Source organism: Drosophila subpulchrella, chromosome 3L, assembly GCF_014743375.2.
Source record: "Drosophila subpulchrella strain 33 F10 #4 breed RU33 chromosome 3L, RU_Dsub_v1.1 Primary Assembly, whole genome shotgun sequence".
Lineage (NCBI taxonomy): Eukaryota > Metazoa > Arthropoda > Insecta > Diptera > Drosophilidae > Drosophila > Drosophila subpulchrella.
Window position 1 is genome coordinate 21,611,111 of NC_050612.1, and position 16,564 is coordinate 21,627,674.

The 16,564-nt window shown below is 39.1% G+C and overlaps 3 protein-coding genes across 6 annotated transcripts in view; all 3 read right to left on the reverse strand.

The window, feature by feature from the left end:
- Positions 1-1,006, reverse strand: part of LOC119552583 — a 47,531-nt gene extending 46,525 nt beyond the window's left edge. For all 4 annotated transcript variants that reach the window (XR_005219721.1, XM_037862215.1, XM_037862214.1 and 1 more), the window contains exon 1: positions 786-1,006. Coding sequence is in view for 2 of the 4 variants with exons in the window: in XM_037862215.1 (XP_037718143.1) it covers positions 786-867 (82 nt within the window). In the remaining 2 variants the exon portion in view is untranslated. The remainder of the gene's footprint in view (positions 1-785) is intronic.
- Positions 1,007-12,902: 11,896 nt separating this feature from the next.
- LOC119555570 (probable G-protein coupled receptor Mth-like 6) lies at positions 12,903-14,057 on the reverse strand. Its single transcript, XM_037867021.1, has 5 exons — positions 13,891-14,057; positions 13,676-13,838; positions 13,425-13,604; positions 13,119-13,370; positions 12,903-13,063 (listed from the first exon to the last, which is right to left on the reverse strand). The coding sequence occupies exons 1-5, from the start codon at positions 14,014-14,016 to the stop codon at positions 12,903-12,905; spliced, it is 882 nt and encodes a 293-aa protein (XP_037722949.1). The 5' UTR covers positions 14,017-14,057.
- Positions 14,058-15,897: 1,840 nt separating this feature from the next.
- Positions 15,898-16,351, reverse strand: LOC119554854. Its single transcript, XM_037865934.1, has 2 exons — positions 16,233-16,351; positions 15,898-16,170 (listed from the first exon to the last, which is right to left on the reverse strand). The coding sequence occupies exons 1-2, from the start codon at positions 16,312-16,314 to the stop codon at positions 15,935-15,937; spliced, it is 318 nt and encodes a 105-aa protein (XP_037721862.1). The 5' UTR covers positions 16,315-16,351; the 3' UTR covers positions 15,898-15,934.
- Between the last annotated feature and the right edge of the window lie 213 nt (positions 16,352-16,564).

Consider the following 16,564-nt stretch of genomic DNA (forward strand, 5'->3'; position numbering starts at 1 on the left):
TACTATTAATATAATTTTATACAGTTCCTAAGGACATTTTAATGGGTTTCCCCTGTGTAGGGGCGTATAATAAATGGCATCCAACCTGCCCTGGCAACCTTTAACCCTAAAAATGCGACCCGACCTAGAAATGTGTGTTTGCTCGCTTTCGCTTCGCCATGCGGGGTATCCTTTTTTGCACAAAGCTAGCGTGCCGTGAATTTTTGTTTATGCTTGCGGGCAGAAGATAAACACTGGCACACTCACACCAACACACATACGGGGGTCGCGTAATATGTGCCAATGCCAAAGGATAACGTGGGGTGCACACACACACACACACTCACACATGTCCTGACTGACGACTGACGACTGACAACGACATAACCACAAGCAGATAGCGCAGCTTATGCAAACGTTCAAGGACACCGCTGCACCCATGTGTTGGTGCGAGGCTTTTCAAGTGGCGCCTGCAGGTTATGCAACACTTTTGTGTTTGCCCCTATGCGTGAGTGTGTGTGTGTGTGTGTGAGTGCCTTTGAGTTGGCCCAAACTCTGGCTTTAATTGCTGGCAATTTGTCTGGCTAATTTGCCATATTTGACACCTCAGCGAGCGCACACACTTGCGAATTAATGACGTCAAAAATATAACTCTCGCTCTCTCTCTCTTCGGTCAGCTCCTCTGTGTGTGTGTGTGTGTGCGTGTCAGCAGCTGTGTGTGTGTCTATGTGTGCGTGCTGTTTTCACTTTCACTTTCATTGATTTTCAAGCATCGCAACAACTCATCGCTGGTCACCACAACTCACTGTAATTTCCAAGGATTAAAAGCACAATTTTCACTTTTCTTTCACACGATTTATTAGCTAACTTTTCGCGGTTAATATACATTTATTTTTTTTACTTCTATATAATTTCTATTTTTTTTACTGAACACTTTCTCTGGTTTTTCTCGGTCGCGTGGCTTCTTTGCGTGGCATCATTGGTCCGCTGAAGGGGCAGCCCGCAATTTTCAACGTCGAACTGCGCTCGCTGCCAAAACTGAACTGAGCTTCTGCCAAAAGCGTTGCCATGGCCAAAGTAGCAGCAGCAGCATTTTCACGCTGAAAACTGGCCTCGAAATACTGGTAACAGTTTTCCAGTTGGCGGCGCATGCGCAGTGCACCCTTTGGCTTTTCCCTGCTCCGCTTTTCCCCCCCTTTTTACGTCACAGTTCGCATCACACTGTTGCGTCCTGTTTTTCACTCTCTCGCCAGCTTTGTTTACATTGTTCGACTGTTTGGCCTGCTTGGGGTATTTTTCTATTTTCGTGCTGGCATCTATAAATAAAGTTACGCATTCGCCACGTGGGCCCGAGCGAGGTGAGAAGCCATCAATCGCGTGATTGATTGCGGATATCTTTTTCAGGTGTTAAGGAGAATTTTATCTGGAGGTGATATTATTAGCTGGATACTATTTTTGGGGGAAAATTGCATTGTTAAATTCAATTGCAATCAAGTAATAAGTGAGAGAATGAAATGTATACTTTAGGTATTATTTTATATTCTTATCGGTAATGATATATTTTTTATATCAATTTAAATTATATTACTCTTTAACAGAGTGATATCCCATTATTTGTATGTTTTCGACTTTTCAACTTATTGGATAATACAATAATTTTCGTATATAAAAAGAATTACATTAATTAAAATTAATTTAATGTAAAATAGAAATTTATTGTATAAATTTAAGAAATATCATTCTTTGGCGGTATGGTATCCTCTCATTTTTATTTTTCCTGCTAAGCTTAGCTCAGGACCTCAAATTATTGGTTAATACTAGAATTTTTCTTTTTTCTTCTAATCAAAATATTTTAAAACAAATAAAAATTTATTGTATACATTTAAAGAATATTACTCCTTGGCGGTATGGTGTCGAATCATATATTCTTTCCCCCCGTAAGTTTGGCTTCCCAAAGAAATTTCTTGAGGACCTCAAATTACTAGTTGTCCACGTGTCGAGCAAATTACTTTCCACAACTCAATTTGAAGGCCACAAATGCCCCAAAGAATAACTCGAACACGTTTTCTTTTGTCCGTATATGTGTGTTTTTGGGTTAGCAATTTTCACGCTGATTGGTTTCCAGTCATTTTTCGTTGTTGCCCTCGCTTTCGCCTTTCATTTATTTTGTTCTTTGGCCAACACACAAAAAGTCAACGAGCCAAAGCCAAATGTCAACCACCCCTCATCGCCGCACTTTCGTATACCCGTATCCCATCAAGGACTTTCGGAATTTAATAATGAAATAGCCCCGTCCTTGGCCTGCGAACAATTTCCCATTTTCAATTTTCCACTTTCGGCTTTTGGCGTTTGGCCTTCGGGCTAAAAATGCGTTTGATAAATTTCCCAACGAAATCGAAACAGGTCAAACTTTATTTTTATCCCATATAGCTACAGTTGCAATTACTGCATCAAATAATCATTTGCAATAACTAATTAAAAGTTTTCCCCGTGCGGATAATTTCATTTTGTTTGCTAACTTTTTTTCTGTCGCAATCGATTACGATTTTATCCATACCCTCTCCACTTTTCTTTTCAGGCCTGAAGTTGTATGTAGGCCATAAATAACAACAAGTTAGGCACTTTCCCTATTAGGGGCGTGGCATGTTGTGTGGGCGTTGCGGCCCAAATCCCAAGGGTTGTGGGGGGGCGGTGTCAAAAAGTTAAGGAAATGGCTGAGACAAAGTCGAAAGCTGGAAGAGGATGCGAGGGATATCGAGCCGGGGGCCTGGCTGCGATTTTTATCAATGAACGATGGGCGACGGGACACAGTTATTATGCGAAATCAGTGGGCGGCCTATCCTCGATTTTCCTTGCGTGGGAAGATTGTTGCTGCTCTCGATGGGATATTGATTGGGTTCCTTAAAAGTTCGCAGTGGAGAAAGACTAAATACCTTCAGAAGAAGTACCTAAAATTTAATATTTCCCTTACGTTTTAAATTAGCAGTAGCAATAACCATCAATTGTATTTTTTATGGATCATATATTTTAAAAAATATAATTCTAATAACTTGTAAAGCTGTGTAGATAGGAATAAATAAATTTAAAGTAGCATTTTTAATGGCTTGCAAACATAATTTCTTTCAATTCAGATATCAAGAGATTATGCTAAGAGCAGTTAATTTATCCCTAAGGTTTTTAACTAGCAATAGCAATCACCAAAAATTGTATTTTCTATGGATCATACTACAATATATAATCTTTGTTTATGACAAAATATAATTCTAATAATTTCTAGAACTGTGTAGATGGGAATAAATAAATAATAAAATTATTTTCTAATGGTATGCTCACAGAACTTCTTTCATTCCACATTTCAAGAGGACCTAACAAGGTAGCTAAACCCCTTTTCAGCGCCTAGTCCGATATCAATTAGGGTCTATTCAAGGGTATGGCATCTTTTGACTCCAAATCAGGCAATGGAATTTTCCATTCAGCGAGGCTTCGTTGGGTTTTAACTTCTCCTCCTTTTCAGAGTGCTCTCATATCTGGACAAATCAGGCCTGCCTGCCACTCAGCTTGCGGCCCTATCGCCCTCAATCGAGGGCCAATCGAGTGGAGATACGCCGTCAGTTCGAACTTTTACGACATCGACATGGAGTACCCGGCTAATCATAACCGATAATGGCCAGGGGCGGGTTTTCGTGCATTCAACTATCTATCCGGCAGTTAGCAAGGTTTTTTTTGGCTGGTGTCGAGCGTTTGCTGCTCATTAGGGCGAAACTGTTGCAAGACTTTTAGTCCTGGGGAACTTGCTCTTTATGGAGGGGATCGGGGCTGTGTGTGTGTGTGCCCGGCGCACTTACACTTAATTGAATCCTGCGGGCGTGGTGGATGGTTGGGTGGAGGGATTCTAGTCGGTGGGTGGATGGGCGGATGGGTGGTTGGTGGTGAGCCCCTGAGGCATGCGGCATGCCAAAGCGTTTAGCAACCAAATACGCTTTGCCCCCGATTTGCCCCTGCCTTTGTTGTTCCTAGAGCTCACATCCTGCCGCCGGCGCATCCTCGTTCTCATCCTCAATCTCGTTTTCATCGGCATTCACATGCACATCCTCATGCCGTCCTCATCCTCGTCCTCATCTATTCGTCGTCATCCAGTGAACCACGAAAGAAGGAGCCACTGAGCGAGGAAGCGAGCGGCTCTAATTCAATTAGCAAGTTCAGCGCCAAAGCGGCAAATGGCTCGTTAAACACGCTGTGTTTTTGTTGCCCCCGCAGCCCCGCATCCCCGCACTTTACCCTTTCCTTAACTGCACTCGGAAAATACTTTTAATCAACTTGGGAATTTCATCTTTAATTTCATATTTATCTCGTTTTCACATACAAGAGAAAAGGAAACTTTTCCAAAGAACTTATATTTTATTGGTGTACAAGAGTTCAATTAAATATCTCAAGTTTTCATTATAGTTGAAGATTGTTTAATAAAATTGTGAAAATATATACACTCACCCATAAAAGTGGGTTTTCAATTTGTGGAATTTATTTTCTATCATATTGTGCAATTTTATTGTTTTATAAAAAAGGATAAGGTACTAAGTAGGTTTAAATAATATTAAAAAAAGTCAAGGTGCTTGATAAAAATGGATTTGTAGGGATAAGTACCTTTTTAAAGTTGTACAGCATAAAAACCATATCTTCAGATCCATGATTTTCCTTTTAATTTCCTTTTAACATTTAAAAATTGAAAAATTTTAATTGCTTTACCTTATTTTAAATTAAATAAAGTTGTTGTTAATTTCTCCGAGTGCATTACTTTACATTCAGCATTTGGCTGCGCTCCTCGTCTCCTGGCGTTGGGTTTTGTCCTCCTGCTTAATGCCACTTCACTTGTGTTTGCTCGTTTTTTAAACATGTTTTATTACGTTTTTTCGCTAGCTGGCGCCGTTTTCATGCCACCGGAAGTTGCCACACACACAGACACACACATTTACACAGAGACCCACACAGCCATACATAAAATGTGGCAAAATGAGCAATGAGCAAATGAGCAAAATGTTATAAATTGCCAAAAGTCCGCTTTAGAGCTGGCTCCCTTCACTTCCTGAGCTTTTCTTTGTTCTCAGCGGTTTTTTGTAACCCTGTTTGGTTTGGAGATAATGCACGAGAAAATCTTGTTCACTCTGGTCAGTGACCAAATGTGTGGACCCAACTTCCCCTTCCAGGATAATTATGAGCTATGCGGGGAATGCACAGGCCACAGTCTTACCTACGTTTAATTTATGCACAAATAACCCCAGCAAATTATTCGCTTTGTTCCGCAAATGTTTTTCGAGTGAATTGTGTTTGGTCGGTAAAAGCGGGTAGGAAAATGGGGAAACTCTCGCCAGCGTTTCATCTTCCACTCCAATATCTATGGAGATTAACAAGCGTGTGGTGGTGGTGCTGGCTTTTCCTTCCCTTCACACATTTCCCACCCCGCCGATTCTGACCATAATCGCCTTTTCTTGCCAGTGGCCGGCATATGCCCATCGTTAGCTGGATATCCTGGCTATTCAGCCTGGGTCGCAGGACCAGCAAACTGGATACCGATTCCCCAATCCGTTTGCCCTTTGCTGGTACTTCCAACCGAATTTTCCTTTTTGCTTTTCACACATTTAGTTGGGTTTCAGTTTTCGCTTCGAACCATTTTTTTGCCACCACTTTTTTTTTCCAGCAGCTGCAGCAGCAAAAGTCCATTATCCTTTTCGGCGTTATCGGTAATCAATTTCAGTGGACCATCGCTGGGCAGAAAAAAGTTTCGGCCCTCTAGTAGTAGCGGGCCAACAAAAGTGGTAGTTTCAAAAGTACCAACAACAATAACAATTGTTAGTTTTGAAATATGCACGACCCCCACCCACACGGCCGCCCAATCACCCAATCACCACCCACTCACACGCACGGAGCCTAACAAAAGCTTTTGAAGTGCTGTTTGCTGTTGCAGCTGTATTTCCATCACCCATGACCTACACTCAAAGAAATTGAGTTCCAATTCGGTGCATTTAACAAAAATATGTTTACACATTAGGAAGTATAATTATTATATATAATTTAGCTTATATTTTATGGTCTTAATTCATTTTTGAAATGTATAATGCAATCTAAATATTTATTTTTTGGATCAGTACGGTATAGCTCACTACTTAAACCTGATGACCTAAAAAATAAATTTAAGATTTGAAAACCTCTTTAAGAATTGTTAAGTTTTTTATTTTTTTGTCAGCAATATGATAATCCTGATTTCTATTGATAATATCAGCTAGTCTTCCAAGCCATGCTTAAGTTTGTAATATATAATAGAATTAAGATAAGTTAAGATCAGCTCTGATTTATTTGTTTGAATTACAAATTACTTACTTGATAACTGCACACCCACATTTTTATTTGTAATTTTAATTTTTTTAAAATTTCTTCATTAATTTTATGGAAAACGAAATCTTATGATTTATAACATATACAAACATATCAAAACTTTTGATATTCATAATTTTCTAAATTATATAATAAATTTATTTATTTATATTTTTTTAATCCAAATCAAAGCAAAGAACCCAAATATTTTTTCTTGAGTGTATGAAGCGAGTTTTGCGAGCGCATTTTGCACTGCAATTTCAGTCGCCCCCGACGAATAATTCAATTGCAATGTGGAGCAATTTGGTTGTTGTTGCTGCTGGCCAGTCACTTACATAGTTGTCGAGTTGTTGAAAGTTTGATTTTTTTCTTTGGTAGCAGCTTTTTGCCATTGCCGTTGATGTTGCACTCGCAATTGGCTACAAATTGGCTTGTCGAATTAGGAGGGTAAGCCGAAATGGAGGAAAGGAGGGGTTCTAAATCAGGACTCAGCCTTGCGCTAGATTTCAGCAGCAAGTGGTTCTCCTAATTGAATGCGGACAGCTGCAGGAGCAGCATATATAATTACGTTTTCCATACACTCGTGGATACATATATCTCGCAGATACATATAGCTCTTTGGATGAATTATGCAGATGCAGATGCCTCTGCAGCTGCTCCTTCTTTTGTCTGCCTGTTCATTTCACTGCAGTCCTTTATCCTGGCAAACGGGATTCGAAAAGACGACGCCGGGGAAAGTGAAACTGTAGCTGTCTCTCGCCCCTGTGAAAAGCGCTTTTCAATTTGGCGGCTTGCCTCAACACAACTCGAACGAAAACCATCTGAATTGGGCTCTTCGGTGGGCTTTCACTTTTCAATTAATTCTTGTGGTGGCCGCGTTGTGGTATTTTATGTAAGCGCTACCCGCTTGTTATTTCAGTGCCCTGAGGTTCGCCAAATGGGCTGGTTGGCTTGGCTAGAAATCATGCAAATATTATTGGTTCTTGGGGAAAATTATAAAAAAACTTTCTCTATTTTTCGAACTTTTCGAACATAAAGAATATTTCTTAAGATGGAGTTCTAGTGATTGGAAAATAAATCTTTTAAAGATAATTGATTAATTTGAAATGGTTTAAAATAGTATGTGCTATTGCAATTCACCGTTTATTTCAAAAACATTTAATGAAATATTTTTAATGAAACGTTTTACTTACATTTTATTTAAGAACACATATTGTATATCATTTCAAACCTAGTTTATGCTTTTAAATAAAAATGAAAGGAAAGGCACTAAAATATTATGTGCTTAACAGAAAATGTAAGTAAATTTCTCTGTCTTGTTTAAACATTTCAAAATGTTAATGCAACCGACTAAGAACCTAAAAAAAATCGATTGTTTACATACTTCATAATAAAATATTATAACCATATTATTTTTTACTTTGTAACGAAATTTTTAAATACTTTTTCCTAATAATTGATTAACTAGATTATGGTCATGTTTAATTTTCGGAGTTTCTTTTAGCCATTTTCCTTAAACTTTTCAACAATTTACCTTACCAATTTATAGTGCGATCTCTTTGGGATGGTACCTTTTCGGAATTTTGCAGGGGCCAAAACATCTGCCCCTCCTGCCCCGCCATTATTTTTGGCTCTGCCTTTTTTATGTGGGTCAGTGCGGAATTTGGCTGCTGCTCAGAGAGCCTGCAAAGCCACGTGACTATTTGGAACAATTGCAGGGGGCGGTGTCCCGGGAAAAACTGGCCAGAACCCACGGCAACAATGTGGGGCGAGTGTGACGATTAGCCAAATTGAAAATGACAAGCTGGGAGCGAAAAAGAAGCGCCCGAAACTGGGCCACGGAGCAGCTTATTACGATGCAGTGAAGATGATGCAGTGGGGCTGTGGGTGAAAAACCACCGGCAAGTGGGTCAACTGCTTAGCGAGTGGCTGCCAATAAGAGTGCATTGTGGGGTCGAGTGAAAAACAAAAAAAAAAAAAAACAAAAAAATAAGCAGGGAAAATGTATATTGGTAAATCTCAAATTTCAGCGGTCCACTCGGCGTATGTGCAATTTTCCCTAAGCGGTTTACAGAGCACGGTCCACTCCGCAGTATTTTCAGCATCAGTTCGACCGACTGGGGTTCAATGCAAAATCCGATATACGATTTATTTTGGTTAACTGCACATCCAATAAACTACAGAAAATCAGAGCAAGGGATGGTAAAACGGGGCAGAGGCGCGCGGAGGGAAAGAGGATGTGTAAATATTGACTTTTGAAAATCGAAATCGTCAAAATGTTCATAAAAGTCCAATGGAAACCGTTCAGAGCAGCAAATATTTGGCTCTGCGAAGCAGACATGACTCCGCATCCCACTCGTTTGCAGGATTTTTCGACCGGGTCCTGCGGATGCGGATGCGGATGTGCATGACCATGGCAACTTTGACCGGCAGCCGGGCGATCCACTCCTCGTTCCTTTCTGACTTCAGCTCGCTGAAAATCACAGCGTATAAATAATGAAAAGCGATTTAATTTTTAACAGCTGCAGTTTGTGTGTTGCCGAATAGAGTGGGGATGGCATCGCGTGTTTGGCCCGACTTGTGTTCTCCTGTCGTCGCCTGCTGACCATCCTCTAGACCCCGTTCAATCCCAAATATGTGGGTACTAACCATCCCGGAACGACTTAAATGGTCAAATTTCACACTTCATTTGGGCACGACTTGCAGCCATGGCTGGCATCTGGGATTTGAGAGGATTTGTATGGGGTTTCGCTGATGAAATTTGGGGCCATCAATTATGAACATTCACAGGTGGTTGCGGTTTGTGGCCGGAAAATCAAATGTATGAGGTTTCATTGATTATTTTCACTTTGAGCATTTTACTCGGAAAATATCTAAAAATCATGCTGTGGCTGAAACTGTAACACTATAAAATTCTATGACATTTTGTCATCAATATTTGTTTTGCTTAAAATCATGCTGTGAAAGGTAAACTTATATTTAATACTTTCTCATGCACATTAAGCATTTGATTAAATATTTTAAATTAATATGGTTTTTCTTCTACGCCGCAACAGTGACTATTTTAATAAATATTCCCATAAAAACTGTGTTTTTTTTTTCTACTTTTAACACAGACCATTTTGTGTCTGCTAAATGCACGATAATCGGTCATTTGAGCTTAACAACATTTTTTTTAGTTAACAAAACTTTTTCATTAAGTAAAGCCGAGTGGTGGGAAAACTAATTAACCATTTTTTTATTTAAGCTTAAATTGAAAGAAGATAAATGGACATTTTTATTAAAACAAATATTATCTTAATTAAAGCCACAGTTTTATTTAAAACGTTTTGACACTGGCCAGAGTTTTTTATTTAGTGCTTAAAGCTCTTCAGGAACTTCTTAGAAAACTCTTTGACTTTTTACGACCTTCGAAACCCAGTAACAATTCCCCAACCATACTTGCTAATGTCTTCTAACATATTCCCAGCAGTTGTAAGCTGGCTTTTATGGGCTTAGTGTCTGGGCCATAAACGGAAGTTTGGCCATTATGTAATTTTCACATTTTCATATATTAATTTAATGCCCCAGTTGATTGAATTGGACGATGCACCTGAACTGTTTACAAATATGACTAAATGCTTTGTTTTAGGGCCGCCTTAATTGCTAATAAAACTTGGTCGTTAAAAGGTAAGTGATTCGTTGTCAATTTTAAAGGAAAGGACAACATAGTAGCCGGTTTTCACAGCTCCCTGATGGAATACAGCTAACAGCAAAGTTGACATTCATTATGGCGGGCGGAAGAGAGGGACAAAAGCGGAAGCTGCTTGGCTCGCCATTTTCTTCCATTTCCGCCATTTCATCGCTGGGACAATGGCAACACTGGGGAGTGTCCTGTCCGATCCTGGAACTCCACTGCTCCTCGGCTCCTCTGGATTCCTTCGGTGCCCCCTGGCTCATCAAAAACTGTTTGAAATGAGTTTTTATTAGTTTTTGTTGCTGCCATTTTTTGCTGTCACTTGTTGTTTCCTATCTTCCTCTCCTTGCTGTGTGTGTGTGTGTGTGTGTGTGTTGGTTTATTTTTTTGTGTGTGCGTGTTAATTAAATTTCAAATGCACAAAAGAACTAACGACACTTTGAGGGGTGAAATTTCAAAGGGAATGGCGTTGGTTGGCGGTCGAATAATAGCCAACCCATTCTCGCCTTAATTGCATCCATGTGTGTAAATGAAAATGTTTGCAGTGCTCTTCCTCATATTTTCCCTGTTCTGGCATTTTTGCATTTTGCATTTAAGCAACAGAAATGGCAACAACAGGGGGAAGTGGCCAAGCTTCGGCGGCAAAGATTTAGTCGGACCAACGCCAAGTTTCTGGCCATAAACTTTATTCCGGGGCTTCCTAGTGAAATGTTTTCCTCTTCGCAGCCGGTATTTCCTCGTATTTTCGGGCTCTTGTTTGGCAGCATTTGTTTTGTTATGGTTTTAATTAAGTTTTAACTGGCGCTAGACCAAAAATGCACCACACCAGATCGGAGCTCTGCACTCCTAGAGTTGTTATAATTCACATACAACACTCAGGGAAATAGATTTACTTCTTTTATGTTAATTGACAATTTGTTTGATTTTACTTTTTGAAAATTTTTAAGGTTTGAATGCATCCTCTTAAAAAATGGAAGCCCATAAAAAATAATAAATGATTTTTAAGTACAATTTATCTTAATTTATTATATTTCTCAAAATGGAAAATAAATGTATGGTCAATGTGATGTTAACTTTTATCATTGAGTTAATTTCTGTATCGGGAAAATGTAGATTTCCACAACAATAATAACTTGAGAAAATATTCTTGTTAAATACAACTATTTTAAATTTGTCAAAGTTTTCCACTGAATCCTAAGAAATCGGAATCAAAAATTTGTAGTTCGTAAAATTAACTTCATATTGAGAAAACGGACTTGACTTCCGAACTTATCCGTCATGTTACCTTTCTCTGACAGATAACAAACTATAACCTTAACCTGTACTTGATCGAAAATCAACGATATTATAATAGTTTTCCCTTTGAAAATTCGGATATTTTTTCAGTGTAAAAACCTGGAAAACACACAGTGGAAACCGAAACCTTGCCCATGAGGCGGCTTTCAGCTTTTAGCTTTCGGTTTCGCTTGGCCTGGCGGGATCTTTTCTAAGTTTGAGGACGGGAACAGGGCTATTTCGAGGCTGCTGCTGCTGACAGGCGCCGGGGAAATTGATTAATGTGACTTGTAAATGGCGCCAGATGGAAAATGGAATGAGAGCGGTTGGCGGAAGGGATGCCGTGGTAAACGGCCTAGAAATGTTGACTCGAAACTGCAGCAATTTGTGGCAGAAATTGTTGCGCCAAAAGTGTCACATGCAATTGCGCCCCAAGTCAGGCTCATGTTCAGAACACTCTCAACACCATGGCAACATCTATTAGCCGAGGTCCTGCGTCCTTGGGCTGCGTTTAGTTAATAGCCTACACCATAATTAACAGCCGCCAAGCAAACAATTTCAATGTTTGCCCCGAAATGAAAAATGATTTTTGTCCTTTGTGGCCTGTTTCACGTGGCAAGGCATCATAAATTTCCTACCCGCTCTCCGTGTTCAAAAATTTCATTATGCGAAAGTGAGTTCCGTTAATGTGTTTTCCGAGGCGGCGGCGAAGGAAATGCGGAAAACTCAAGAGGAGCTCCGGCAGACATACCAAATTATGCACAAGACAAACAGCAAACATTAACGACACGAACGAGAAAAGCGGGAGGATCGTAAAAATAACAAGGCAAGCTTAAAGTCACGTATTAGATTCTTATAAAAACCATTTATTTTTGGTAGTGATTATAAATTATTAAATAAGAGCATATAAGTTGATTTAAGGAGCCTGTTAGAGTTTGTACTCTACTTGTTGTCCTACAATATATGGTATGCTATGAGAAGATTGTATATTATGTTACATTTGCCAACCGATCGAACTCATTTACATTTCGATCCGGTATTATAAAGTTAGTTAACTGTCGAATGGGTGTTAAGAAAATAAGTCTCAAAAATCGCAGATGGAGAGCAAATGGAACTTGATCAATAACCGATAACGGAGACTTTCACAACTCATTATAAATTTGATTCTTTCCAAATCGTCATTTGGCACCCGAGGTACTTTTATTCCCCACAGAATATAATCTCCACAATAATTATTAAATAATCGTCTCAGAGTTTTTTATTTTTAAGTTTAACCTTGGAACAACCCTCCTGCTGCCCTTATCCCATTCTTCCAAGCTATTTTTAATTTGTATCGAACAAACATCCATTAAACATTGACAAAGGGAGCAGGATTGTACTGCGCTTCAGTACAAAGAGAACAAAAATGATGACACCCAAGGCCAAATGGTAGTAGTAAGCCAACCAAAAGACCCATTGCCAGAAAACATTGCCACGAAAAAAGAAGGGAAGTAGGTCCAGAACCCAAGACACGCCCATCATAACATAGATTCGCACAAATCTAAGGTATCTGTTAGATGGAATGATATCCAAAAATGGAATGACATAGTTATTAAATGGTTAGTTCCTACGTGTTTCTGTCCGACTTGGGGTTGGAAATTATCCACTTTTTCACATTTCGATGCACTTTAAATATTTGAGTGGCGGTCAGGACAAACATAAACCAGTTGACGACGTTTAGAATCAGTATCGGTCCAATGTAATATATGAGTATAGACCAGTCATTAGCTGCATGTGAAGAAAGAATATAAATATTTAAATATAAAAATGTAAATTTATTTACGATTAAACCAGCACTGAAAGAACCCGATAGCAGGGGTCCATTTATATGAAGAAAGATCTGCTCCCCAAAAGTGATCTATAAGAAATATGACTGTGGTCGCCATTCCCGATATACCCCAGACAATTGCGTTATAGAGAGCAAATAGGTTACGATGTTCATTCTTATTGATCGACAGCAAACCAACCCGTATTTTATGGCTGATAACAAAGAGCCAGAGAATACAGGCACTGGCGAAGAAGTATCGAGCGTAACCTGCAATAGATAATTAATTTAATGAGGTTCCATTATTATATTTAAACTAATTACCTGCTGAAGTGCAAGACTCTTTCACTAAATTTCCATATCTTGTCAAGAGCCACAAAAGGTGGTGTAAGGACATGCACGCTATGTAACACATAAAGCATTTATTGATTATATTCCGTTTCTTATATACGAAGATATATACTGCGATGGTTAGTGCGTTGCATATCAGCGAAATCGCTACAACTGTTGGATTATACACAAAAAGGAAGCATATTAATACTTGCAGGTATTTTAGCTGGTATTTTTTTTTTTACCATTTTGCTCTAGGTCAACCTTTTGCCCATTTTGATACTCGCATGGCTTGTGTAAAACAAGAAATATCTGTTTTGGAAAATCTGACGAAAACTGATTGGCATAGAGACAGAAAGCATCTTTGCTTATGGTCCAATTTTGGGACTGAATACCAAAAGTTTCGTTCTAAAAACATTCGATTAGAATAAGAATGAAATGGATTATTTTAAATACTAGCCTCAAATATTATAAGTTTGTCGTCCGTAAGATCGTAAGCTTCATCGCAGTAACCAAACCAATCACTTTCAAACATCAGGTCGGAGTTTAATTTATGAAGTTTCGTAGTACCTTCCTTTAGAGACATTTTCTTTCCAACAAGATCATTTTTTAACACATCACCGCACTCGCCATCGGGTAATATTTGATTCCGCGGACAGCAGACACGGATAAGTGGAAAAAATGTTATATTATTTGCATCCAAAGTATGACCTTCAGGGATAATTGTCTGAGACTTATCTGGAATGTGTAACACAAAAACTATAAATAACATTGCGCGAAACATTTTCGAAAAGTTCCACACGAAGATCAACCTTCGACTGGCCCTGATAGCCCAAATTCGCAGTTTTATATAACCTTATCATGGTTACTTCTATTCCCCACGAAATATAATCTTGACAATAAACAATTGAAATGATGAACACAGCATTGGGAAATTCATTTTAAGAGCATGGTTTCCGATAACAACGAATTATAATACCCATCAATCGTAGAGTAAAAGGGAATATTGTATTTGTCGGTAAGTATGTAACAGGTAGATGGAAGCGTTTCCAACCTATTTTTGATCAGGATCACTGGCGAGTCCGATATAGACATGTTTGTCTGTCGGCCTGTCTGTCCATATGAATTCGGAAATCTAGAAAACTTGGGACTTGGCATTCAGATTCTAGGGCTTCTTAAGCAGGACAAATTTGCTTCGGCCATAACTCTAAAGTCTACTTGGCGTCCAAATTAAGCTTATTTGTATTTTATTTAAAATTCAAATCGGAGTAACGGGTATCTGATAGTCAAGACACTCGACTGTAGGGTTTCTTCTTGTTTTTTTATTTATTTCATAAGAAAGTTCCTTTTTATAAATGGGAATTGGCCCAATCGGGAATACCAATACATGAGCACAAAATTAAAAAAATAAAATAGAATAAAAAAATGGTTATGAGAAACAAACATTAGCAAATATATATATAATTCTAAGAACCTACATCCAGAAAATGTTTAGATGTTTTTTTATCTTTTTATTTTATATTACTAAAAACACACAGCACTTATCGGAATTTAGAATATCACCAGCATGATTGAGAGTACTTATTCAGTAATATATCTGAAATATTCCTTTCTTTGGATAGATATACGCGAAGACTTATTGCCTTCTTCTTATAGCCATTTTTAATTTATGCCAGTCAATTTCTTATTCAAAAACAACCTTCATTTCAGCTTAACAACTTAATGCGAACACCATTGGCTTGCATACAAATGCTGTGCAAAAATAAGTTAGCTGACTTCGTATTGGCTGCCTACGCAGTTCAGTAACGCGAAATTTGCAATTTCTGCATTAAGTCAACAGGGCGGATGGGTGTTTTCCAGGGAGCCAGAGGGAAAAGTGGGAAAACCCGACAGAAGCGAGACATTTGCTGCGTTGCTGGCGTGACATTTGTTTGGTTTTAATTTCGGTTCAAAGGTTGCCATGGCTGCCAGACTCCCAATTCCCCATTTCCCATTTCCCAGTACCCATTTCCACTTCCCCAGCCCAGCGGCCGATGAAGTATTCAGGGTGGACCGAAACACTTGCTGTCGTCGCAACTGGTGAATGCAAAATTGAAATATTGCATGAATTGCAGGAATGCACTAACCCATGAAGTAACCACCGGCCCCCAACTTTCCATCTCCCAGTGCAAAATGGGCATGGCCAACACACGACGTCGTGCAACTATTTAATAAACATCAGCAGGGGATGTCCTTTTCCTCCTGCAAACCTCCTTCACTCATTTTGGCTGCGGTTGGTGGAGCTTTTGATGTTTCGCTCGGTTGCATTTAATAAGCTGCCGGAACGCCAAAGGGGGCGCAGGAGCAGCCTGGGGGGCGTGGCCAGGTCCTTTGACTTCAAGTCAATGAGGCCGCCTTGGGGAATTCTAGGAACATTAAGCAAGAAGCCAAGCACATAGTGCCTCCATCTTTCGGATATACACTATTATTTTCGAGTTGAGCACTCGTATATTTCAGCAAACTTTTTATTTTTGCTCATGTTTCAAGGAATTCTTTATGTAGACCTCTTTATATTTGCCTGGAGACTCCATTGAGTCGAAAAATTCATTCTCATCAATGTCAAATCCGTGTTTCTTCACACAACAGACCTTGTCCTTTTTGGGGCAAAAGCCCACTTGCCTGACAATATAGCAGTCATTTTTATCCAAACAAGAGGCTAACAACGAAGGCCTGGTTATGCTTTTATTGGTTTCGTCACAATCTGAAAAATATGTGAGTGTTTTATCATATCTCTAGCCTTAAACAGGGTTTTTTTTTACTTACGCAGAGGCTTGTATTTACGTCGCTGAGACATAACGTTCAGGAATGGCAAAAGTAGAAAAATCAAAGCGATCCGTATGATCATTGTGAAGAAACTAAATCGTGATACCGTATACTCTGGGAATTACTACACATTTTAATTAGCCAAGCGGTGAAAATGTAATACACTTAGTTATGCCAACTTATTTAAGGTGGTATTCCTATGAGCTCCATAATTTATATGCCCTTCGATTTGTTATGCAATCTATTGGATTTCTGCTGGGTTTACTTGCTGAAGCAAGTGCGAATGGAATACAAAAGAAAAATGTTGTTTGCGAATGTTGGTAAACAAAGGG